The following is a 25,727-nucleotide window of genomic DNA, read 5'->3' on the forward strand; positions in this document are numbered from 1 at the left end:
TACAACAAATTATTATTCACTTTTGTATATTATATTAAAAATATGTTATCAACGACATTATAAAAGTTAAAATATGTCGACAATGCAACTGCCTTTAATGAGAACCTAGGAGACGTAATTGTGAGTTCTTGATTTCTATGCCTAGGTCAAAAAACATGTGTGTGCAGTCTGTAATGTACTACTTTCTACTTTGTATATTCGGTCTCCTTTACTCGTATTATCACAAGAAATGAAACAATCAAGAAAATTTTAATACAGAACCGAGAATCTTTGGTTTTAGTAACAACTCTACATCTTTAGACAAAACAGCCGTGTCTCAACCACAATTGAATCCCAGTTTATTTTTTATCAATATCTATTTCTAGTTAATTCAACATTTCACTTAATAAATACTCATCGATCTGTTTTTCATAAACATCATCTCTCTTATCATGCTAAGATCACGACGCATTTCTTCCATATCTGTTCGTAACTTCTCCACAGAGTCTCTCAACTGATCGTCTTTGTCCGGCGGCTGCTTCTCCTCGCGAACGATCATATTATGTATCTCATCTAGTTTCGATTGAAACACCAACATATCGAGTACATCATCGTTCTTTTTCTTACGTATTTGCGCTTTCTCAAAGATAGCCTCTCTCAAATACGATGGCAGGATCTTGCTGTACGTGCACGTCGCTTCCCGAGGTCTTAATTCAATCACGTTGTTCACTGTCATTGTTTTATACCATCGTGCTGTGATCCTGGACGGCAGAATCTTCCGTATTACATTATTACATGCTATGTCTTCAACTGTAGCTAGGAAGTCCACTTGTCTTTCCAACCGCTGCTGATTTCCTAGCACTTCTAAGTTGTTGACGTCGTTGACAGCGACTCCAACCATCAAGTTCATGAGGACTATAGATGTGAGGACTACGAAGGTGATGAAGATCAGACGAAGTATCAAGATTGAAGCAGCGAGGTTCTCAGCGCTTTTCTTATTGATCATATTCGAGTAGTCGTATTCCGATGTCATCATTACTAACGTCTTCGTAACGGCCGCCCATGGACCCTCGAAGGGTTGTTTCGCACGGAATTGAATCATAAAGCAGAGAGAGAACCCGAAGATCAGGAACATGAATGTGAGAAGAATCTGAAATAAATATTTTGAGGTTATAATATTTGTGACGTGTTTGAGAAGGGAGGATATTAAACGATGAAATCGGAGGTTGTTGCAGACTCAAGAATTGAATTTAACATTGCCTGGTGGATGTAGTCACAACAGCTACACCCACCGATCTAGTCGTATTACCCAGGAATAGTAATTTACAGGTATACGTACTTTTACGACTTTAGTAGCGACTTTCCCAAACATCAGCACATAAAATCCCCAGTTCGGGAACCTGGACAGTAGGAACATCATCTCGAGCCAGGACAGCAGCAGCGCGATGGTGGCGATCAGTCGAGCCCACTCCGGGCTCTGTGTCCTCACGTACACGGTGGTGGTCTCCGTCGTGTACGCAATGGACTCGTCGCGCCACGACACGAAGCTCGGCAGTATGATCGCCAGGCTCAGTGCTCCGAACCTCACCCACGTCTCCAGCAGGAGGAAGTACCTCTTGTTCTTCATCTTGATAAACATTATTTGCTGTAAAATAAATACTGTATCAACATGTTATCATTTGCAACAAATGAGTAACGATCATAACGATCCATTCAAAACAACATTTGTATGATAGTATAGGTAGGATATGTAAGTAATTTTAAGAGTTACCTGCAACATGATCAAAATGGCGGTCACATAAACCAAATATTTCCACACGTTTGAGTACAAGTAATCCGGCACAGGTTTATGAATGTATCTGGGAGAGCGAGTACTTGTAATATTGGTGTCGTTCCGATTGTTCTTGTCTTGATAGTAGAAGACGGAGACGACGTACACGTTGAGCGAGAGCACGAAGCACGCGTACAGCGCCACGATCACGTAGAAGTAGGGGATCAGCGCCTGCCACTTGAGGCACAGGAAGCTCTCGATGAACGGGTGCTGCAGCAGCTGCCTCTGCTCGTGTCTGTTGCCCGTGTCCACCAGCGCCTTGATCACTTTCATCTGTTTCCCATCACAACCTTCCGGCATCAAAATATCGTAAGTCACAGTCACTTTGCACTCTCTGTCCTGTAGACTCATGCCTTTACTAGTTATGTATCTATCAAATATATCCTGCATGTACGCCGTAGGTTTTGATAAATGGTTCATCAATATTTCTATAGGTGTAAGTTTCTTCTTGCAGGCTACGGCTTGGCGCGACAGGTCATCTCCTTTGTGGATGAGGAACGTGATGATATCTCTGTTACCGTACAGACACGCTACATGTAACGGAAACAAACCGGCGCCGTTGACTGCGTTTATAGTCTCTCTGTCGAAATCTACAATAATTTTTACTACTCCAAAGAAGTTATTGGTGGCGGCGACATGGAGAACGCTGGTGAAGTGCCATTTGGACAGAAGTGCCATTTCTTCACAATCATCAAACTTGTAGGGCAGCGGCCAAGAGAGGGTCGCTCCCTTCTTGAGGAGTAACCTAACGCACTCCGGGTGATTGTTGACGACGGCGTACATGATCGGAGAGTAAGCGGTTTGAGATAAATCATTTACTAAACTGGCTATGATACGCCCGCCGGAGTTCAGTAAGTAGGCCAGTAGTTCTACATGTCCACACCTGGACGCCACGTGTAATATATTCTGTTGATCTGGTAGAGTGACTCTGAGGCAAGCACCGTTTGCAATTAATATTTCGACAATTTCAATATGATTATTGATGATGGCTACGAACAAGGCAGTCTGGCCTTTTTGATTTTGAAAATCGATGTCATATTTGGCGACTGTTAATATTTTGCGAAAGATATGTGTGTGACCTGTCGCCGCTGCTGAGTGAACGGGGGATTCTCCGTCATTTGCCTGGAAACAGTAACTTTGTATGAACGTTATTTAATGGAACACGACAAATAACTACTATCGCATAATTTTCTTAATGCCCAATTGCTAGACTTTATACTGTAAGACAAAAATGTGTCAGAAATATATTATTTTTATGATCAATCTTTGCTTATATAGGGTCTTTTTTCTCCGAACATACTTTAAACGGTTAGTGGTAAAACTTCTTTCCAAGTTGTTCAAGCCGCCTGAAGGCATCTGTAAGAAAACAAACCTCTCGGTAAAATACCTGTTATTCAATGTACCTTCATGAAGACACTGGCTCCAGCGCCGAGCGCGATGCACACGCCATCTGTCCACTTGGCTCTGACTGCAGCGTGGAGCACGGTCAGACCCTCCAGGTCTTTAGCGTCCACCGTCTCCTGCTCATCGTAATTGTAGTTCACTAGTATCTGTAACAACAGAGGGGAATAACATATCATTTTAACAAAGTGATTAATGTTGCTTCTTCAAAGATGCCCGTACGCCTATACCGTGTACTATCGGGTAGTTATTGGTGGTCAATGATGGACCACAATAATAGTTGTATCCTATCCACCAAGGTAAGATGTTATTAAATAGTTAGACAATGTTTTTTTAGATTTCCTACTTTTCCTGAGAGGGTTATTTTTATTTCCTGTTTCCACTTCTTTTTCTTCAACAATTTATGGGTATTGCAATATTTTTGTGTTGAGCTTTGCAACAATATACATAGTACCTGCAAGTGTTCCTTGTGTCGTTTGTCGACGCAGACGTGCATGGGCGTGCGGCCGGCGGCGTCGAGGCAGGTGGCGCGCGCGCCGGTGCGCAGCAGCTCCTCGATGGCCTCCACGCTGTCCAGCTGCACCGCCGTGTGCAGGGGACTGTTCACCTTGTTCAGACACGTCACTTGAGTGCTGTAGAACGTGCCGCCACCTGACACTAGCACCTTGATCGTCTTTCTGAAACTGAACATAAAGCTATTCATATACTGGTACTGAAACGGAATATTACGAGATCTGTAGCGTAATTCTCGATTGTCTGTTCTGTTGAGTATTGAGAGTTAGACATTTAAAATGTACTGCCAAAATAGTTCCTACGGAGCCCGGTAGACACGCCATGCAGATTTATGTTTAAAATTTCTCGACAGCTAGCCGGGTGTCGGTAGTCCATAGTAGTAGAGAATTGGGCTACTGAGTAATGTTAATATATTTTTGCTTTCGTTTAGTTATTAATCGTGTAACGTAAAAAAATACATACTCATGAATGTCAATCTTATGTCCAGAGTAGTGTGCGTCTCCCACCACGTCTAGAGGAGTTCTCCCGATGACGTCACGCGGGCTCGGCTCTGCGCCGGCGGCTAGCAGGAGCTGCACACACTTGACTTGCGCGCGCGCACTCGCCGCGTGCAGCGCCGTCCAGCCCGGTTGGAAGAGAGGCAACTAACAAAACACAACGAATAAAATTAGTCATCAGTAGCGCTATTCTCTACAATTGGGATCATCGAGTATCGAGAGTTTGTCATTCTACGACGTCCGCTAGGAGCACTGATCAGATGTTTATACAAAATTTTTCGACAGCTATCCGGTCTTGATAATGTCTCATGTTTGGGGTATCCGTACACTAAAAGGTCAATTCTTTCCATTCCTATAGTAACATTCACTCAATTTATACTATAGTAGGCCCCCTATATAGTCTCCGTGTAGTAAGCAGTAAGCTTAAGAGTAGAGCAGACATGCACAGCGGCCTTCATCAGCACAAACATGAACTCACATTGACCTTGATCCTCCTACAGTTGTGCTCCATGCTGTCGCTCCAGCTGTGAGGCAGCGCGGGCAGGCGGCCGATGTTGCACGGCGCGTTGATGCGGTGCTGGCGCCCCGAGCTGAACGTCCTCACCGCCTGCTCCGTCTCGGGAGACATTTCTAGCACCAGCTTGATTTTTAGACCTATTGAATAAGTATAAAAATCTATACTTAATATTATAAAACTGAAGAGTTTGTTTGTTTGTACGCGCTAATCTCAATAACTATAGGTCCGATTTGAAAATTATGTGTTAAATAGCCCGTTTATCGAGGAAGGCTATAGGTTATATATCATCACGCTACGACCAATAGGAGCAGAGTACCACTAAAAAATGTTACAAAAACGGGGAAAATAATGATCCATTCTCTCTTATGTGACGCAAGCGAAGATGCGCGGGTCAGCTAGTGATGAATAAATGGTGAACGAGTGATGAATAAATTATGAACGAGTGATGAACAAATAATGAACCAGTGATGAATGAATGATGAACGATTGATGAATGAATGACGAACGAGTGATGAACGACTGATGAATGAATGACGAAAGAGTGATGAACGACTGATGAACGCGTGATGAACGATTGATGAGGGAGTGATGAATGAAGGATGAACGAGTGATGAATGAATGATGAACGAGTGCTGAAAGAATGATGAATGAATGATGAATGAATGATGAACGAGTGATGAATGAATGATGAATGAAAGATGAATGAATGATGAATGAATGATGAATGAATGATGAATGAATGATGAAAGAATGATGAACGAGTGATGAATGAATGATGAACGCGTGATGAACGAGTGATGAATGAATGATAGTAGTTTTGAAGAAAGGAAACATTACACAAAACTTAGTGCGTCCAAGTTCCTTACTTTCAGGGAAGTCTAAAAGCACAGCTATTTGTTGCGGGTGCCCCTCCCACGAGGCAAGATGGAGGGGAGTACGGCCGAGCTTGTCGGTCCTGAACCCCTCGGCTCCGGCCTGCAGCAGCAGCGCCAGGGCGTCGTTGTTGTTCAGGGCGGCCATGTGACACGCAGACACGTGGTTCAGACGACACGTCGCGTTCGGGTTGGCATCCTGCTTCAGTAGCCTGAAATAATGCCATAAAATCTATACTAATATTATAAAGCTGAAGAGTTTGTTTGTTTGTTTGATTTTTTGTTTGTTTGTTTGTTTGAACGCGCTAATCTCAGGAACTACTGGTTCGATTTGAAAAAATATTTCAGTGTTAGATAGTCCATTTATCGAGGAAGGTTATATGCTACATATCATTACGCTACTACCAATAGGAGCAGAGTACCAGTGAAAAATGTTACAAAAACGGGGAAAATTTTGATCCATTTTCTCTTATGTGACGCAAGCGAAGTTGCGCGGGTCAGCTAGTGTTTTATAAAACCCGGTCTAACAAATATTTGATAAGTATAATATAGATTATCAGGTAGAATACTGACAGATATTATTATACATTTATTTTATTCTAGCTGCCCGCGCAGCCCCGCTCACGAATTTTATTTGCATTTCTTTTCTGTTTTTTTCTTTAAAGACATTTTTACTAAAACAATAATGAATTGAATATCACCTATATGATCTGTGAATGTCTTTCTAGGGCCCCTTTTATTTACGGCACAAGCAATTACTCGTGTAAATTAAAAGAAAAAATATTTATACTTGTCTATTTCCTCAGTGTCTCCGTTCTCGACTGCCTCCAGGAGCCTGGTGTTAAGCTTCCCCACATGGTACTGCCTCTGTCTCTGCATCCTCTGTGTGGAGAGAGAACCCTGGGAAGGGATGCTGCTGCCAATGATCTGCAGGTAGTCCGTGGAACTGATCAGGCCTGATGGCTCCAGGTACTTCAGATTCGGCTGCTCGACTCTTTTGATTGAAGACCTGTTGAACAATAGTGTTTTTAGTTATAACGTTTGGTGCAGCGGTTAACGTGGCCACCAAGTTATATTCTCCTTGACGTTATTCGGCTACTACAGCCAATTTCATTGAACCAGTCTGCTGTGCAGGACTTGGTTTAAAGTGTCCAAGTGTGTGCACAATACAGGGGCACACTCTTATTATTCTTTCACTCTCATAGCCCGGTGGAACGTATAACCGGCGGGGGCAGGACCGACGGTTTTACATGCTCTCCGGTATGCACGACTTCAACCTCCTAACTCCTACAATCTCTGCAATTTATTTAAATGAATAAATCAGGAAAGACTTTATGACTCGACCCGGATTCGAACCGGAGACCTCTGCGCGACAATACATTGCTGCACTACTGACCACGCCACAATGGCAGTTAACGTACTCACATAGTTTTCAAGTGCTTGTTCTCTAAACTCCTGCACTTGTTGGGGTGTCTGCCGCTCTTCTGTCGAATGACGACCTCGCTCTCTTCTCCATCACTCTTCGTCTCCGTCGCCACATCTGAACACAAAGAGATACAGTGGCAAAACAAGAAGAGGCTTATTATATATTTAAATTTTAAAACACAACTTCTTCATTAAGAATTGTTCGTGTCGTGGGGACTATTACAAACATGCAAACAACGGACACAAAGTACAACCTCACCCGAAACCACTTTTTGTTACACAAACATTTGTTCCGTGTGGAAATCGAACCTACGACCTCTCAGCGTACTGAGAGGAGATAAGAGCGCAGTGGTTAAGGTGGTCACCGCGCCACTACCATTACGCCGGGAGGTCAAGGGTTCGATTCCCACACGGAACAACAATTTGAGCGATCCACAAAAAAAGACACTCTCTATTTCATTACTCTTATAATTCGGTGGAATTAAATTAGCATTCACAAACAATAAGACTTTTCTTATTAAACTATTGAATATATAATAAAATATTTCGATTATTCATTATTACTTTTGCGGGCAAAAGTCAGTCATATAGGAAAACAATAGAGTTTGTAAGTAAAGTTGTTTGTTTAGGTATAAGTGCTAGGCATGGGGTTTTCTGTTCTGATTGCTTCAGTTCTAAGAACTTTCAGTAAGATTGAAAGTAACTACGCTAAACAATGCATATATTATGACATCCACTAAATCTATATGCCACAAAAATCATTTATACGAAAATGTTGCCAAGGCGAGACCATAGCTCGCGCTGTCATAAAGTAAACTGATCATAAGTAGAGCCAAATTTCCATCCCTACATCTATCTATCTAATCAGCCTGTTTCCACCCACTGTTGAGTATAGGCCTCCCCCTCAGTACGCCAATTAGTACGGTCCTACCTAACCTTATATCTATAAGCCGCGACGAAATAATTGGGCTTAGGTGTATAGTAACCCCTATCACTATTCATCATTAATTCATCATTAGATTATTATTATAATGTTAATGTTTGTCTTACAATGTTCTATAATTTAATGTACCTATAACTTACATGTTTAGTATAAATATGCTGTTAATGTAAGGCGGTAATAAATAAATAGACAGTTTGTAATCTTCACACCTTACGTGTTGTCTACGTGCGGCCTCATTGTATCGAGTGTTAAGCCTCAAATGTGATTTTTGGAAAAACTACGCCAAAAATTAATGTCTTTTATGTATTTAAGACGATCAATACCCACATAATTATGGACTTGACGCACAAGATGCGACTCTATTTAGTCAATTTTATAGATGGAAATTGTGTGCAATATTTTGTGCCTACAATAATAAGGTTTGTTGTTGACTCGATGTAATTATGACGCAAAGAAAATACAGTGATAGCAAAATATTACGAGTACAATATGTGTAGTTAGAGAACTCGGGTAAGTACCTACTTGTAACTTATGCTCTAAATAATTTACTGCATAATTATAATAATTTTGTTATTTTTAGAAAGCACTAGATTACCGGTTTACTCTTATTATTTTTATTTTTAAAGTGGGTAACTGATTGTCAACTACCCTAGTGAATCAATCAGCCTAGCCATTCTTTCAACTTTCTTGGGGTCGGCTTCCAGTCTCACCAGATGTAGCTGAATACCAGTATTTTAAATGGAGTGCCTTTCTATGCCTATCGGACCTCCACAACACATTTCAGGTAAATGTGTTGTGGAGGTTATAACACCCTTCAGTAATACTTTCAAGATTCTGACTAGGTACTGTTAACGACTGTCAAAGATTTTGAAAAATGACAGCCTGGATCCACGATTAAATATGCCTTCCGAAACACGGAGAACCTCGATCCGTATGAGATGGTCACCCATCCACAGAACAACCTCGGCAAGCCTAGCTTAACCTCAGCGATTGATCCGTGCGGCTGTTGAAACCTAGCCACGAAGTGTAACTTTCTGCCCTAGGAAATAAAATAAACAAAATAAATTAATAATGACATATTTACCTGAACATTTGTACCACGACACGGCTTTCTTCCTTCCATTTTTGAGCACATCCATGAACACAGTCTGGCACTGCACAGGACTAAATCACTAATAAAATATATCCTGTTGTATTGCATGCTTATTCCTATTTTTTTCCTTATTCAATAGACATGATATTATTCATTTAAATGATTCACGTATTCGTACGTATGTTTTGCAATAGGGATATTTATTGTTTTCACCGTTTACCTCTTAAAAATTGTGCCTAAATCGATAATAAGGCACAATTTTCTCGTTTTGTAATTTGCGGGTATAACAATAAATAAAAAATAAATGTCATTGGACAACTCACTCACAGTCATTTGATTGTAATCTAATCAGAGTCGTACTTGTACCATGCTGACCAATGACCGCATCATACGCAGCACTAGTGTTACGCTGCGAGGTGACCACTTAAAATGTCTCGACTGTTGTCCTTTATAATAACAGTTGTTAAGCCATGTTAAAGGCTTCCGGAAGGCTCATTGTCCACCAGAAGCTCATAATCATCAGGACAAATAACATACATACATACATAAAATCACGCCCTTTACCCACAGAGTACAGACTTAGCCAAAGGGACCAAAGAACGCCACTTAGTACGATCCTTACAAACTTCTCTTGCCTCATTCACACCAATACATACTCGTAATGTCAATTAATACAGGATTGCCGGACAACAGTCATTAAATTTCGTGCTACCTAAACAATTTGTCACTAAATTCACCACTAACTACAAAAAAAATCAAACGAGTGACAACAAAATAATTTATCTTCTTTCAAACACTTACAATCTACAATAAATTGCACAACTTTCATAACTAATTTTACGAAGCATTGAGTTCAGACAGCGGTTCACTTTCATCAGTAGAATCAACACTTCTCCGTGCCCTTCTTCTCCCATGTAGGTATTCTTCTATGTCTGACATTCTTCTACTGTAGCTGTGTAAGAAGAGTTCTGTTTAAAATTATATCTCTAGTGTTTGAAGTTAGGTTATGTCTTGTTATGAAGCGGTGAAGGAAAACTTCATTTAAAACTATCTCCTTGTTTCCTTTTTTTTTTTGACAACTCCCGCACTAAGAATTGCTCTTGTGTCGCGGGGACTTTTACAAACATACAAACAGCGGACACAAAGTACAACAAGACTCGAAATAATTATTTGTGGATCGCGTAAATAATTGTTCCGTGTGGGAATCCAACTCACGATCCGACAATGATAGCGGCGGGTTTGTATAAAATTTAGCAGAATTGTTACTTTAAGAAAGAAATTAAATATCACGTGTACCTTTTCAAATTGTCCTTGTTCATGAAATGTCTTAAATTTTCTTCGAATTCCTGCGCAGTGCCTCCCTCGTTGCTGTCCATTTTGTCGTGATACGCGAAGTCTGTGTCGCTATATCGTCTGCCGGACCCTTGAGCACCATCGTCATCATAGATGATTTTACCTATAACAAGTTTAAGAATAGTGATTGCCGAGGTATAAGCTGTCGCCTCCCAAGCAAGTAGTCAGGGGTTCAAACCAAAATGTAGTTACGTTACTCGTACAGTCGGTGAAGGAAAACACCACGATAAAACTATGCTTGTCTGAGAGGACGTTAATATTACAGAGTTCCCAAACCGCACTAGGCCAGCGTGGTGCACTCAATACCTAACCTTTCTCTCATCCTTGAAGACCTTCGTTCTGCGGAGTATACAAAAACCCATCAGTCCAGCTCCGGCGCCTTAATTCTTGCCAGTTTTACAGGGAGGAAAACGTGAGAATAAGATGAGAAAGATATGATATAGGGATTTTTGTTTCTTTAAAAAATACAACTCCCTCCTTAAGCATTGATCTTGTGTCGCGGGGACTTTTACAAACATACAAATAACGGATACAAAGTACAACCAGACCCGATACAACTATTTGTGGAACGAACAAATAATTATTGTTCCGAACCAACGGCCTCTCAACGCACTGGTAGTGGTGTTCCATCAACCACCTTAACCACTAAGGAAGCACAATAGACCAACCCGAAGTTGGTTGGTTTTAAAGCCACCGTAGCTATTACCATGGATTGTTGGATCACGTTTGGATGACGTCATTTACCTGACTGTTCCTCTTGTGTCATGTGTCTCCTGTACTCATCGTCTTCGTCAATCGGTTCCCGTGCCATGAAGCGGTTGTCATGGATCACGTTCGAGATGTACTCAGGAGAGTCGAACTCAGCCTCGGGGAACTCAGACGAGCATGACGTTATCATCACGACTAATAATGAAACGACCTGGGAACATATCTATTAAATTCATTTTCAAACCGGATTGAAGCCAGGCGGCGCCGCGAGTTATTAGTATAGTCAACTTAGTGGCCTACGCAATTAATTTAGATTACAATTGAAAAAGCTGGGTATTTCCAAAATAAAATAGCTATATGAAGCAGGCTACCGTCAGCTGCATAACCCGCGGGTTCCTTATGCCCTTTATTTTTGCTACCTGCGAATCTTGCACACAAGTCTCTCTACTAAGTTGTTGGACTACAAATTCTAAACAAAATCAAAGTCAAATCATTTATTAATGAGTGATAGTCAATGATACAGAGAGTGAATTTACCGCCATCCCGGTAGGGCCAATGAGAAGAGAGGCAAGAATCTCCTAGTCACTCTTTTTAACCGCTAAATTGTTTTAACAATATTTCTGTTAAATATAAATCATTGATGATATAAGGAGCTAAGCAACCGAACACACTTTGTTTATAACATAATAATAGTTTTAAACCTTCTTAACCTAATCAGTAATATAAAACGTTCTCACCGTAAACATGTTGTGAACAAAAGACAAAATCCTAAGATACAGTGATCGCTTCACTGTTGCAAATCGTTTCCCACACGCGGAACAAATATTGAAGAGTAAGAATCCGGTTCCGCTTGTACCTAGTATCCGGGATTTTGTATGTTTGTAAACTGATACACAAGACTTCGTGCAGAATTGTGTGACACAAAATAAATTTTCGAAATGGTTATAATCGATTTCGTGGAGTTTTATTGACAAGTTTCAATTAACATTTGTTAATTAGGTTCTCTCTTGTCTCAGTGGTTGGCGGATAGTGATCCGGCCGGCGCGGCGGCGTCTTGACACTTGGTACTGTACAACAAAAGATATGTAGAATATCGTATTTCATTTTAAGGGTGCCGTACCTAAAAGGTAAAAACGAAACCCTATTGTTATGACTCCGCTGTCTGTCCATCTGTCACCAAGCTGTACCTCATAAGCCGTAATAGCTGCGAAAGCGTAAATTTTCACAAATTATATATTTCCATATAAAAAAATGTTAAGGGGTCCCCGTACAGCACCCATTCCCATTCCCATTCCCATTCCCATTCCCATTCCCATTCCCATTCCCATTCCCATTCCCATTCCCATTCCCATTCCCATTCCCATTCCCATTCCCATTCCCATTCCCATTCCCATTCCCATTCCCATTCCCATTCCCATTCCCATTCCCATTCCCATTCCCATTCCCATTCCCATTCCCATTCCCATTCCCATTCCCATTCCCATTCCCATTCCCATTCCCATTCCCATTCCCATTCCCATTCCCATTCCCATTCCCATTCCCATTCCCATTCCCATTCCCATTCCCATTCCCATTCCCATTCCCATTCCCATTCCCATTCCCATTCCCATTCCCATTCCCATTCCCATTCCCATTCCCATTACCATTCCCATACCCATTCCCATTCCCGGACCTATTGACTCGGACCCGGACTCGGACTCGGACTCGGACTCGGACTCGGACTCGGACTCGGACTCGGACTGCATTGTTAATAACTCAACAGAGAATGGTAAACGCGGGTGTATTTCATACACCTCTGACTACACCATCGGGGATAACACTACTCGTGTTATGTCTGTAATATGTAAACTTTGTAATATGTAAACTGTTTTTGAAACACTTTTTACTGCTCCTATTGGTCGTAGCGTGATGATATAAAATGTGCTTTTTTTTACACGAAAAATATTGTCAAAATTATCTATATCTCTTAATATAACGAAGTCGCGCTAAGGCATATCCGCCATTAAAACAGTTGCCATGACAATGGAATTTTGTTAATTCAAAGTCATTATAATATTGATTATTCGCGACTTCGTTCGCCACGGGAAATGCGTCATTTTTCCGGGGTAAAAAGTAGCCTATGTCTTTTCTCGGGTATCAAAATATCTCCATACCAAATTTCATGCAAATTGGTTTAGTAGTTTAGGCGTGATTGAGTAGCAGACAGACAGACAGACAGACAGAGTTACTTTCGCATTTATAATATTAGTATGGATGATATTGTCGTCTATTATCGTTTAGGGCAGCTTTAGATAGAAGAATTGCAATGTGTCTAGGTGGGACGTACGCCCAGCAGTGGGATGACGTAAGCTGGCAGCAGATTAAGATAAAGACAATGTAAGTAAACAGCATCCCGGATAATTGACACAATAACATGAAATCCCAATATTATTATTATTCTTGTAAACGTCATTTTCCTGCAACATTGTAGGTATAAACAATACGATTGTGGAAATATGAGCCAAGTTACTACGTAGAAAATTAAAATAATTGCATTAATATTTAATTATTTTGCAATCTGAAAATCTAAAATAGCGTCAATATGTTCAAATATTGGGTACAATAAAATAATTGAATAATAATTGGCTTAAAATACATACTACAATACCTGTGTGACGCAATAGTACTAAATTTAATGCGTCAGCTACGCAAAAGTCACGAAAAGTTTCGAATCCCGATTCGTGCTTACAAATTATATCAGAGTTTTACTATTAGGTTTGTAGTGATAACTCTTAAAGAATTAAAGCCATTCCTGGTTAGTTAAAGAAAATGTATAACTTTGTTGATTTTGGAGATGAAAATGTGCAGTACAGAATTGGCTATTGGATATTTACAATACTTGAATGGAGAGCAGTTTTCTTTCAACTTTGACCTAACACTACCGCGCGTCTTTATAATAGAATAATAATAAGGAAATTGTGACTTAGAACTCGTACAGTGTAGACGCTTATTAGACTTATAAGTTTATGTGTTAATTATAGAAAATATATACGAAAATGGCAAGGAATTTACTTCGACTTAGAGGTATGCAATTAATAAATATTTTTTCTAATTATTTTCATTAAAAATTTTACAACAAGGATCTCCTTCCGGGAAGATCGGGGTGTTAGGCCTTGAGTCCACCACGCCGACCAAGTGCGGGTTGGGGACTTTGCATACTTTCAATAAAACTTCTAAAAAACTTTCGGGCACGAAGGTTGCATCACGATGTTTTCCTTCACCGTTGGAACGAGTGATAATTATTTCTAATGCACACATAACTTCGAATAGTTATTGGTGTGTTGTCTCGGGTTCGAGCCCTCGACCATTTACGTGGGAGGTGCATGCTTAAACCTATGCTATCACTGCTATTTGTTAAAATTACTATTACTAATAATAACAAAGAACATTTTTTTTTGGATTGTGAGCTAACGACCCAAGTAACTAGGTAAAAACACATGTTCCCATTAATTTCCGTTTATTTCTAGGTAGTAATTGTACATGCAATGCCAAAGTAAAAAAAATGTATTTGCTTTTATAACTTTCAGCGAACGTGTTTTAGTTCTTTTTTATTACGAAATTCTCAAAAGCATCTCTGTTTTGTCGAAAGCCTAGCTATAAATACATGGGACATAACCCCTTCGTACAATCCCAAAATAGGGGCTGGGTAGGAAGAATGAAAAAAAGAATAAATCTGCCTAAGACTAATCTTCCGCAATTCGCACAAGAGTAACGCTTAGTGCGGGAGATGTCATTAAAAAAAAATCGGGTGGAATAGAAACTATAGCTATAAATAATCTCCAGATTAGTCATAGTTAGATAAACTATACAGAGAGGTGAAGATAACGTTAATCAATTATCATCACTAACTTGACCTATCTCATTGATAAGTGAGGTCGCCACGCGTTTCTATTGCGATTAGTAGAAATTTCATCTATCGGGACTTCCCCGGCACAGACTAATTTTGTATGAAAATATGATCAGCGCCTCTAGCAGGCGCTGGCGAAACTATTTCTGCAGTACATTTTATATATACTACTAATAATATTATAGATACTACCCGTCGGTTCAATGAAAACTGGCTGTGGCCGAATATCGGCAGGACGACACTTAATAGATCAGTTTATAAATAAATAAACATTACACCATATTTACTGCCAACAAACAACAAATAATAACATGGTTTATGTTTCATACTACTTGAGAATTAACCATATTGATTCATAATAGGTTACAGTTTAATGTAATGAAATTTACGTTCTAATGTCATAAAAATAAAGTACATAATCAAATAATGTAAGGACAGGATTTATCTTGGTGGATTTTCCAAAGTATGATCTTTTCAACAATTTGTATATGTTTATTTGTGTTGAAATAACTACTACTAACAACTTCAGAAGCGCAGCGGTACTAAGTATACCTAATTTAATAGAGATCACAGGTTCAAATCCCTATTTAAATGTAATAGTAATGACTACGTAAGTAATTGTCTCCGTAGCGCAGTGGTTAAAGTCGCCACGCCGCTACCATTGCGTCGGGAGGTCGTTCGATTCCCACACAGAACAATTATTTGTGCGATCCACAAATAGTTGTTTTGGATCTGATTGTACTTTGTGTCCGTTGTTTGTATGTTTGTAAAAGTCCCCGCGATTCAAGAGCAATTCTTAGAGTGGGAGTTGTCTTTTTTTTCAATTCAACCCACTCTTGGCCAGCGTAGTGGACTCAAGACCTACGTAGTAGATTCCGGGAGGAGACCCTTGCCCTGCCCTTGCCCTTGGGACTATCTTGGGTAAAAAATATATATGTATGTATTAGGGCGGGGAAAAAGTCTTTTCGCATTATAGTATGTATGAACTTGTAATAAAATCTCTTTGGCTTCAAGAATAAAAAATGAGTACACGGTTCATTAGGTTTCTTAGTGAGCTCGTGAGGTACCCAAATATCGAGCTTTTTTTGTGTAGAGAAAAGATTTTATTACAAATTCATACATACTATAATGCGAAAAGACTTTTTCCCAGACCTAATATATGTATAATAAATATAAAATAATTTAAAACATTTTCCTTTACAGATCTCGAGAGAGGCCAGACTATTGACTCGTTTGAACTCGAAATGGGCAGTTACGAAACAGCATTCAATACATCGTATGTATTAAATACATTAAGTATAATATAATTATGCATTTACAACTTCAACTGTATTATTATCTATTAAAGTTTTTTACTTTGAAGCAGGTTATATTTCGATTGCAAACCTCAGAAGCGATTTCCAACCACCATCGAATATCGATAACCGCTTCGCATTCCACTTAATATAAGAAACCGATAAGCTCGTCTGGTGTATGTCAGAATTACTTAATTTAAAGTTTGGAAATCGAACTCGAGACTTGGTGATCAGCAGTCACCTACATAACCGTTCAGATTTAAGAGCCTATATATATTCGCTTAGCCTTTGTTCCAAACTATGTTGGAGTCGGCTTCCAGTCTCACCGGATGCAGCTGAGTACTAGTGTTTTACATGGAGCGACTGCCTATCTGACCTCCACAACCCAGTTACATGGGATAACACAATACCCTTCGGTAAGACTGGTTGTCAGACTTTTAAGCTTCTGACTACTGTTAACGACTGTCAAAGATCTTCGAAAATGACAGCCGGGACCCACAATTTAACGTGCCTTCTGAAATCTATCTTTTATAAATTCTCCAGATTTTCAGGCGGCGTATTTTTAGAAGAGTCACCGGAGAGACCGTTCTCCATCAGTTCCGACGACTACTTCACCATCACGGGCACTCGACCACTGTTCGCAGGCTCCGAGCAGAGGATATGGAAGCGAAAGGACCATAAGATGTTGACACTTAACACACAGCTGCTGCAAGCGGTTGACAATGAAGACTGTAGTGGAATATTCAAGTAATCTATACTAATATTATAAAGTTGTAGTTTGTTTGTTTGAACGCGCTAATCTCAGGAACTACTGGTGCGAATTGAAAAAATCTTTAACTGTTGTATAGCTTATTTATTAAGGAAGGCTAAAGGCTATATTACATTACGCTACGACTAATAGGAGCAGAGCACCACTAAAAAATGGATCAAAAACGGGGAAAATTATGACCTATTATCTCTTTTGTCACGCAAGCGAAGCAGCGCGAGTCAGCTAGTTTTATATAACCACGCCTACGCTTAATGTTTCAACCCAAATTTGACGATGCCTGGGTGTTCTAATCAAGGAATTAATGTGTTACATACGCGATAAATTTGTGCGATCCACACGTCACATAGTAGGCTATTCCTGGTAGATTTCTAGACGAAGCCGCCACATAGTAGAATTTTCCTGGCAGATATCGTGATGAAGACGTAACTTGATAATAAAACTCAAAGTTGAGTGACTGACTGACATAGTGATCAATCAATGCATAGCCCAAACCACTAGACGGATCAGGCTGAAATTACTAGAACGACATACTGTTCTTTATTTTTTTTCCTTATAAAAAGACAACTCCCGCACTCAGAATTGCTCTTGTGTCACGGAGACTTTTACAAACAAACAAACAAACAAACAACGGACACCAAGTACAATAAGACCCAGTATTTGTGGATTGCACAAATATTTATTTTTCTGTGTGGGAATCGAACACACAACCTCCCGATGCATTGGTAGCGGCGTGGCGACCTAAACCACTGCGCTACGGACGCAGTCAAATTCGGTTGACAATGATCATATTACTGCAGACTCTTGGAGTTCGGAGCCAGTCCAAACGCGACGTGTCGTCTGAACCACGTGACTGCGTGTCATGTGGCTGCTATGAACAACAACGACTCCTTGGCGCTGCTGCTGGAGGCTGGCGCCGACGCCTTCAGGACCGACCGGTATGGCCGCACGCCACTCCATCTGGCGGCGTGGTCGGGAAACTCTAGACAGATTGCTATGTTATTGGATTTTCCTGAAGGTAGGCTAGTAACCACCATCCTTCTTTTACATGCATAATTTCATGCCTGTTGTAGTCGAAGATATAGGCGAAGGTGTAAAATACTTCCAAGATTCGCCATGTCCAATATAAGTCCTGGTGTTTGAGGTTTTCTTCGCCCGTAGCTAGCGTGAAATACCGCGGCAGGCCGATATCAGCCTGTTACGCAGTGAACGTGTCGATAATAAAACCGCCTTAAAAAAACCTAGTAACAAGTTAAGCAATATTTATTGTAATTTGTGTCGAGTGTTAATTACTTTCCAAACATATTATATTTCCCCAGATTTGCAAGACAAGGTAACGCTAGGAATGTCTCCGGAGACCGAAGAAGAAGTACGTCGATATTGTTCAGGACAAGAGTTGTTGACCAACGTGCCATGTATCATCGGCTGCCTGCCGGAGCTGGCGGAGGGCTGGAGTGACAGCATGGAGCACAACTGCAGGAGGATCAGGGAAATTGTAATATCATGTGATCATGTTATTTGTCAAGTCGTATTTTAATCCCGCTTTTCTCAACAACGCGAGACCAAAACAGTCAATAACATTCTATAGATAGGTGGCCGGAGATCAGTTAAAGCAGTATTAAGATAACTGTCCTTAAGTCGTCTTTTAAGTCTTGGGGTGGTTTAAGCAACTTTAAGACTTGGTTAACCGCTTACCATACGAACGAATAAGTTACTAAATAATGTATACAATCGTGTAGCGTCGTCGTGTGCTGCGATGGTCAGCCGAGCCGGGCTGGACGGCACTGCACTTGGCGAGCGCTCGAGCCCATACAACGTGTGTGCGGCTACTGCTCGCCGCTGGGGCTGATCCCTGCGCGCAAGACATTCATCAGAGAACCCCTCTAGACGTGGCGGGCGCTGCCTACTACTGCGAACATAAGATGGATGTAGACAGGTACAATCCAATATTTCATGCCTTTTCCGACAATTTAGTGGCTCTAACTAGCTTGCAAAAACATGGTTGAACGTCATGAAAAGTTCGATCGATCGTAAGCTGTTAAACTGGCCATAATATGTATTGTTTTCAGTTTCAGAGCAACTATAGAGATGCTGGTGTCTGCGGGCGCTAAGACGTCCAATTTGAACATGTTCAACAGTCCCCTGCACACGGCGGTGCAGCTGGACAGCGTGGAGGCCATCGAGGAGCTGCTGCGCACCGGCGCGCGCGCCACCTGCCTCGACGCCGCCGGCCGCACGCCCATGCACGTCTGCGTCGAGAAACGACTTAAAGAACACTTGCAGGTAACACACCTCACACAAACTACATAGTCTTCATCGTCACTTACCACCAGATGAAGTGCCTATTTCAATTTTGAATAAAAATAAATCTCTCAACCTGTATTCGACACCGGAAGCTACAAACTAATCTCATTGAAAAGTTTATTCCAAAATTATTGAATTTCTTAGTGTCTTCGAAATTCACAGTGTTTTTTTCTATCACTCGGGGGACTATAAACCAGACCAGCTAGGTATTTAAGAATAAGAAATCGGCACCAAACGTTTCGCAAGTGTATCGCAGACTTACACATCATCATTGTGAAACTTGACTGTGTTTCAGATATTGGTAAAGCGTGATAGAAGTGACCGCGAGGATGGTGAGCCAGAGCCGGTGGATGCCGTGGACCTGGGTGGATGCAACGTCCTCCACGCAGCTGTCAGGGCCAAGTGGATCGATGGCGTGTGCATCGCTCTGAGCGCGGGAGCTAGCATGTTCACTAGGGTAAGGACCACAGGGTACTTCTGATATTTTTTTTCATTTGATCGCTTGTGTTGGAGAACGAACTACTTGCAAAGATTGCACCTGTAAATGAGTTTTTTAAGTCAAATTATTTTGAAGATCATGACATGAGACAAACTAAGTTGATGACATCTTAAAAAACGTGCTTCTTATTTTCATATTCTTTCTTCTTACTTCTTAACACCAATCCACTATTTTCTATTCTTTCCCAGGCCAAGGATGGAGAGTCTCCGTTTCACTGCGCGGCAGCTGCAGGAGACATACATATTTTCAAAGAAACATTAACTATCGCTAAATTCAATATTGATTTTCAAAATAGCAAGGGACAAACCGCTCTGTTTGTTGCCGTCATCAATAATCACATAGATATCGCTCAGATACTTATTGAATATGGTGCTTCCGTGGCAGTTACCTTACCGGGGAAACTAAACATTCTCCATCAAGCAGCTCAGCACAGTTCTGTTAAAATGTTGGAGCATTTATTCCACTTCGGTGGTCCAATAGTAGATCATTTCATAAACTTATTATCAGAAGAAGGTTATACACCAATCATTTACGCTATTATCGAAAATAAGGCGGATAATGTTCAATTCCTCATCAAGAAGGGTTCCAAAATTGATTTATTTGTAAAATTCAAGTATCAAGATTGTGAGGACGCGGTGCTCACTACACCGCTGCACATCGCTGCTGCTAAGAACTTCTTCCAAGTAACAATGTTCATTGTAAATCGCGAAAAAAATACTATTCACAAACCGAATCGTGAAGGATTGTTCCCGTTACATGATGCTTGCAGATATGGCAATAAAAATATCATAACCTTTCTAGTACATAAAGGAGCTGATTTGTCTCGAGAAACTGACCATCCGAAGATGAGTGTAACTCCTATGGACATGCTGATGGACTACATGACTCGACCTACAGAGTACATGCAAAAAGTATTTGACGATTACATTAAAATATCAAGTAAAGTTAAAAACCTACAAGACAGTGAATGTAAGGTGACGGTCACGTATGATATTCTTCTGGCAAATGCTGACAAGCAGATGAAAGTGATCAAGGCGCTGGTGGACACGGGCAACAGACACGAGCAGAGGCAGCTGCTGCAGCACCCGTTCATTGAGAGCTTCCTGTGCCTCAAGTGGCAGGCGCTGATCCCCTACTTCTACGTGATTGTGGCGCTGTACGCGTGCTTCGTGCTCTCGCTCAATGTGTACGTCGTCTCCGTCTTCTACTATCAAGACAAAAACAATCAGAACAATACTAATGTTACAGAACTCGCCGCAGACAAACCCAAGCCTGATTATTTGTGTTCAAAGTTTTGGATGTACCTGACGTATATAACTGCCGCACTTATGTTCATTCAGGTACACTATTATCAAATTAAAAAAATACTTTATTTGCTTTCAACATGCGACTAAAAATAAATATTATTTTAATCGGCGCATTACACCACCTAAACACATGTCCTTTTGACCGCAGATCGTGTTCGTAAAGTTACAAAACAAGATATACTTCCTATTCCTAGAGACGTGGGTGAAGTTGGGAGCTTCGGTGCTGGCGCTGATGCTGCCCACTTTCGTGTCCTCGAGGGAGCACCAGGCACTGAACACGCCGGGCACTACGGCGAACAGTCCGGACTGGGCTCGTCTCATCGCAGCCACGGCTCTGCTCATGTCTTGGCTTAATATGATGTTGCTGCTCTCCAAGTTTCCCAACTGGGGATTCTATGTGCTCATGTTTGGGAAGGTTGCCACTAAAGTGTTCAAAGTACGTAGAATTTTATTATTAATTAGTATTATTGTTGAATGTAATATTAGTAATACCAAAATTAGAAACCCAAAACTTAAACCTTCTGACTTTAACTTGGTTGCCTGTCTGGTATCTTTCCCCTACGTTTTGACAACTTAAGTAAATACTGAATAAATATTGTCAATTGCTGGTTTCAAACATTGATCGTAATTATAATAATATTATTTTATTTGTCATTACAAAATTTTAGATTATTACTCTTATGTTTCAGATCCTGATAACATTCGGATTCCTCATCTTCGGCTTCTCTCTCTGCTTCATGATCCAGTTCCACGTACAGCCTCCCTTCGAGGATCCTCTCGGAGCCATCACCAAGATCTTCATGATGACGTCAGAGTACGACTACTCATCACTGATATCAAAGCAAGAGCGCAGTTTCACCGAGACCGTGGTCCTTCGACTCACATTTATGACGTTCTTCGCTCTAGTCGCTATAACTCTCATGAACTTAATAGTAGGTGTAGCAGTCAACGACGTCAACAATTTAGAAGTGTTAGGCAATCAAGAAAGACTGCAGAAACAAGTGGACTTTTTAGCAACAGTAGAAGATATTATCTGCTACTCTATTGTTCGATTCAGTTTGACTTATTTGAGAGAAACAAAATGGTATGACTCCATGATGGTAGACAGTCAAATAGAGTTAAGGCCTCGAGAAGCCACTTGCCCTTATAGGAAGATCTTGCCGCCGCGGTTGAGGATGGCATTGATTGAAAAAGCAATGTTGAGGGAGAAACGCATCCGGGATGTGAAGACTTACATGGATCATAATAAGAAGTTCGAAGCTATTTATGATGCTGTAGTGGAGCAGGGCAGGAGGGACAATAGGGATGAGGAACTTTGCGGGAGGGTGGATATGAAGTTGTTTAATGAAACTGTCGCGAGAATGAACGTGCACTTAGAGCTGCTACGGCGAGAGATCAAAGGAGTGTCGATGTTCAGGCGGCGGTCGTCGAGTTTGTCGTGATATGAATCTTATTTATTTTTACATAGATGTTATAAATTACGTAGTGTACGTAGTGCATGCAATATTGTGATATTATAAATTATTTTATAGAATAGTTGGGAAGTAGATGTAGGGGTTAGTTATAGCAATTATTGAACGTATTTTAAAATACCTTTGATACCAGATGGATAGACTGTATGTAGGGATTGTATACACGGTAGACTTATGGACAAGGTTCAAGAAATCATGACTTTTATATACAGGGTTTGTTATTTTACATGTAGTTAGACAACTGAAACCAAATATTATATTAGTTATATTTTTATTATTAAATGCTTAAAGACAAACTTATTATAAGTTATTCGAGTATTTCAATGAGTACAATATAACTGGGACACTATCACTTAAACAATAAATATCTAACCTATTCAATACTTATTTACAATATTTGTAAAAAAATATTTCTAAATTTGTCTCAATGGTGATTCGACCACAAGGGTGGCGTATTACAATTTCATTTACGAATTAAATGAAATAAATGATCTAGCAGTAGCAAGAATAATCAGGCACATATACACATTATTTTGTAAAAAAATTGTGAAATTTTTCACTTTAAGCAATCGCTACATTAATAGAAAAGCAAAACAACGCCATCTAACGGCGAGGTCATGAACAAAAATGTGTACTGCCATCTAGTGGCGTCATAATTTAATATTTGAATTCCTGAATCACATTTTACACGGCGAGAAATATAGGCAGGGATACTGTTAACTCAATGTAATATTTTCAGGGCATTATAGTAGATTTCAAATGCAACAAAGTAAAGGTGAAATACAGAACTTTCGTTATAACGTCCGTCAACTTTAAACATCTCTAGCATCTTGACGTTTTTGTCAAGTTTATGTGTAGCGTGGCGACAAAAACGCTTTTGGGCGACAAAAATGCTTTGAAAATAATGATGTTTAAGGCCCAGATTTACAGCCGCTAGATATCTTTAAATCCTTTATAAAATTCGGTCAGACCTTTGTTCACCAGCTATCATCTCTTTGCCCGATGAAAGATCTTCCTTTACATTAGGTATATTTTTCCCACAGAGGTAGGCAAAGACCAAATAACGCCACTTGGTACGATCCTTACAAACTTCCCTTGCCTCATTCAAATAGGTGATACAATGTACTGTTTGTCCATATAGTATGACTTTCAGGTATTTTCTCTCGAAGGTCAGTATTTAAAAGGTCTCATTGTCGAACCACTGCCACATCCTCGGCTTGGAGTAGTCCAGCTCATACTCTTCGCATTTCTGGCCCGTGATCCTGCTTCAACGGAAAAATAACTCATTACTAAATTATAATATGTAAATGATGTTAGATTATCAAAAATATAAGCACATCATCATTGGCCTGTGTGCCTATTGCAGATGATTCATTATAAGCACATCAGATGGCCACTATTTTCACACTTAAAATCTTGCGTTTCTTATTTTATTTTACCAATTTCACTCTGATTGCGAGGTCCAGAGTTTGGTTCCCAGGGTAAAGACAGTGCTATTAAGAATTAAATATTGATTTTTGCGACGTAGTCGGTTATGTACCAAACTCCGGGTTAAAACTGAAAGCATTCTTATAAAAAATAAAAAAGCCCATAGCACTTGAAGACTATCATAAGTGTCAATATTTGACCTAAATTAATAAATGATTTGATTTTGATTGACCCAGAAATCGTACCCAAGACATTCGCAGTCGTACACACTAACGCCCAGAGCACAAAGGCAGTCTACACATGTAACAGTAGTGTTATTCACCTGGTTCTCTTCATGCACTTGACGATGGGGTGGGCCTTGCGGAAGCACTGCGGGCCCAGCACGTTGAAGTACGTCAGGCCGATCTGAGCGGACACCAGCGAGTTGGTGCGCCGGAGACACTCGCGGAACTTCGCGTCGCAGCTGCAGTGTGACCTGGAAACATTATGTGAACTATTAAAAATTTGGACTCAAGGCCTTACCCCTTTCTCGCTTGGGAGGAGACCCTTGAGCAGGAGTGGGACAGTAATAGGTTGACATTTTTTAAGATTCACCATCATTGGCAGCTTCTCTCTTTTTTAATTTTCTTATAAAAAGACAACTCCCGCACTATGTATTGCTCTCGTGTCGCGGGGACTATTGCTTACATATAAACAACGGACACAAAGTACAACCAGACCCGAAACAACTATTTGTGGGTCGCTCAAATATTTGTTCCGTGTGGGAATCGAACCCGCGACCTCCCGACGCACTACGGAAACCATCAAAATTTCTCTGCATCCTGCCTAGCCGTCCCACCGGTCTAAGAGAGTACAGGAATAAAAAGTGTACCTGTTAATTGTTCACACACTTGGACACTATAAACAAAGTCCTACACAGTTGCCTGATTTCAATGAAACTGGCAAGCCACGTGAAAGGCTTTCGGGCGGCTTAAAAACTTTGACACTAGGTTAACCACTAACCATATGATAAGAAAAAGAATGAAACTGGCCGCCGTAGCCGAAAAACGGCAAACATTTTTATTTAGAAAAATATTAAGATAATATATCCGTTCTTGTTAGTTACAGTCAACAAAGTGACTAACATCGGAACAACGTGGCTGGTAAGTGGTAGTACTATGCTTTCACCGGCGCTTGCGCAACAGTTATCTAATGAAGCGTTTACGCTCAGCTCCCGACGCCTCTCGGTAATTAATCTAACCATTTTATTGACGTATACTGCTTATGTAATACATGTTTTACTGCTGTTCACTATAGTTAATATATTTTTGGTTCAGTGGTAAAGAGGCTTGTTTCCCAGGTCGGGTAACTCGTTGTATATATTATATGTATGTACATTGATAAGCAAAAGGAATGAATATCACAGATTACAGATTTTTTTTATCTTTTTACTTTTTCTATCAAATAATCTAACCGCCATAATGAAATCGGTCCTAAAATTATTTGAACTACAGGATAAATTGCGATGACTATGCCTGTAATTGAGTATACAAGTGGCTAATCATTTCGAATGCCTATTGGAACAAAATTCTAACGTGATTTTTATTGAAACACTAGCCGTGAAGTATTTTGACGGCATAGCTTAAGATTATATACGAA

General features: G+C 40.4%; 4 protein-coding genes across 6 annotated transcripts in view; 1 reads left to right on the forward strand and 3 right to left on the reverse strand.

Annotated features, from left to right (window-relative positions):
• Positions 1–9: 9 nt before the first annotated feature.
• LOC142982920 (transient receptor potential cation channel subfamily A member 1-like) lies at positions 10–9,137 on the reverse strand. Its single transcript, XM_076129654.1, has 11 exons — positions 9,063–9,137; positions 7,036–7,150; positions 6,401–6,619; positions 5,605–5,822; positions 4,700–4,875; positions 4,187–4,368; positions 3,666–3,894; positions 3,214–3,360; positions 1,751–2,932; positions 1,319–1,624; positions 10–1,129 (listed from the first exon to the last, which is right to left on the reverse strand). Exons 1-11 carry the CDS (start codon positions 9,115–9,117, stop codon positions 383–385), a joined length of 3,576 nt encoding a protein of 1,191 aa, XP_075985769.1. The 5' UTR covers positions 9,118–9,137; the 3' UTR covers positions 10–382.
• A 698-nt stretch (positions 9,138–9,835) lies between these two features.
• Positions 9,836–12,030, reverse strand: LOC142982925 (uncharacterized). Of its 2 annotated transcripts, none has more exons than XM_076129662.1 (4): positions 11,870–12,030; positions 11,169–11,343; positions 10,368–10,527; positions 9,836–10,023 (listed from the first exon to the last, which is right to left on the reverse strand). In XM_076129662.1, exons 1-4 carry the CDS (start codon positions 11,876–11,878, stop codon positions 9,909–9,911), a joined length of 459 nt encoding a protein of 152 aa, XP_075985777.1. In that variant the 5' UTR covers positions 11,879–12,030; the 3' UTR covers positions 9,836–9,908. The 2 variants fall into 2 exon arrangements, with proteins under 2 accessions (XP_075985777.1, XP_075985776.1); XM_076129661.1 differs by having other exon boundaries at positions 11,169–11,355.
• Positions 12,031–14,093: 2,063 nt separating this feature from the next.
• LOC142982584 (transient receptor potential cation channel subfamily A member 1-like) lies at positions 14,094–22,809 on the forward strand. The gene is made up of 11 exons (XM_076129154.1): positions 14,094–14,195; positions 16,222–16,294; positions 16,857–17,060; positions 17,880–18,097; positions 18,399–18,574; positions 18,819–19,015; positions 19,149–19,362; positions 19,679–19,840; positions 20,071–21,222; positions 21,338–21,625; positions 21,879–22,809. Exons 1-11 carry the CDS (start codon positions 14,168–14,170, stop codon positions 22,629–22,631), a joined length of 3,465 nt encoding a protein of 1,154 aa, XP_075985269.1. The 5' UTR covers positions 14,094–14,167; the 3' UTR covers positions 22,632–22,809.
• A 182-nt stretch (positions 22,810–22,991) lies between these two features.
• The window catches only part of LOC142982585 (uncharacterized), a 30,631-nt gene continuing 27,895 nt past the window's right edge, over positions 22,992–25,727 (reverse strand). Inside the window, exons 5-6 of one of the 2 annotated variants that reach the window (XM_076129155.1) lie at positions 24,412–24,564; positions 22,992–23,926 (exon numbers count right to left, since the gene is read on the reverse strand). In XM_076129155.1, the coding sequence (XP_075985270.1) occupies positions 23,839–23,926; positions 24,412–24,564 (241 nt within the window). In that variant the 3' untranslated portion in view covers positions 22,992–23,838. The remainder of the gene's footprint in view (positions 23,927–24,411; positions 24,565–25,727) is intronic. The other variant, XM_076129156.1, reaches the window with a different exon arrangement.

Source organism: Anticarsia gemmatalis, chromosome 22 (genome assembly GCF_050436995.1).
Source record: "Anticarsia gemmatalis isolate Benzon Research Colony breed Stoneville strain chromosome 22, ilAntGemm2 primary, whole genome shotgun sequence".
Classification (NCBI taxonomy): domain Eukaryota; kingdom Metazoa; phylum Arthropoda; class Insecta; order Lepidoptera; family Erebidae; genus Anticarsia; species Anticarsia gemmatalis.

Excerpts from the sequence above, each read along its gene's own strand:
- LOC142982584 (XM_076129154.1), top strand. The coding sequence starts at position 14,168 with ATGGCAAGGAATTTACTTCGACTTAGAG. Across the intron at positions 14,196-16,221 it reads GAATTTACTTCGACTTAGAG|ATCTCGAGAGAGGCCAGACT; the intron begins GTATGCAATTAA and ends TTTCCTTTACAG. Across the intron at positions 16,295-16,856 it reads GAAACAGCATTCAATACATC|ATTTTCAGGCGGCGTATTTT; the intron begins GTATGTATTAAA and ends TAAATTCTCCAG.
- LOC142982925 (XM_076129661.1), bottom strand. Across the intron at positions 10,528-11,168 it reads GACACAAGAGGAACAGTCAG|GTAAAATCATCTATGATGAC; the intron begins GTAAATGACGTC and ends AACTTGTTATAG. Across the intron at positions 10,024-10,367 it reads AACAAGGACAATTTGAAAAG|CTACAGTAGAAGAATGTCAG; the intron begins GTACACGTGATA and ends CTTCTTACACAG.
- LOC142982920 (XM_076129654.1), bottom strand. The coding sequence starts at position 9,117 with ATGGATGTGCTCAAAAATGGAAGGAAGAAAGCCGTGTCGTGGTACAAA. Across the intron at positions 5,823-6,400 it reads GACACTGAGGAAATAGACAA|GCTACTGAAGCAGGATGCCA; the intron begins GTATAAATATTT and ends GCATTATTTCAG. Across the intron at positions 4,876-5,604 it reads GCTTTTAGACTTCCCTGAAA|GTCTAAAAATCAAGCTGGTG; the intron begins GTAAGGAACTTG and ends CTTATTCAATAG.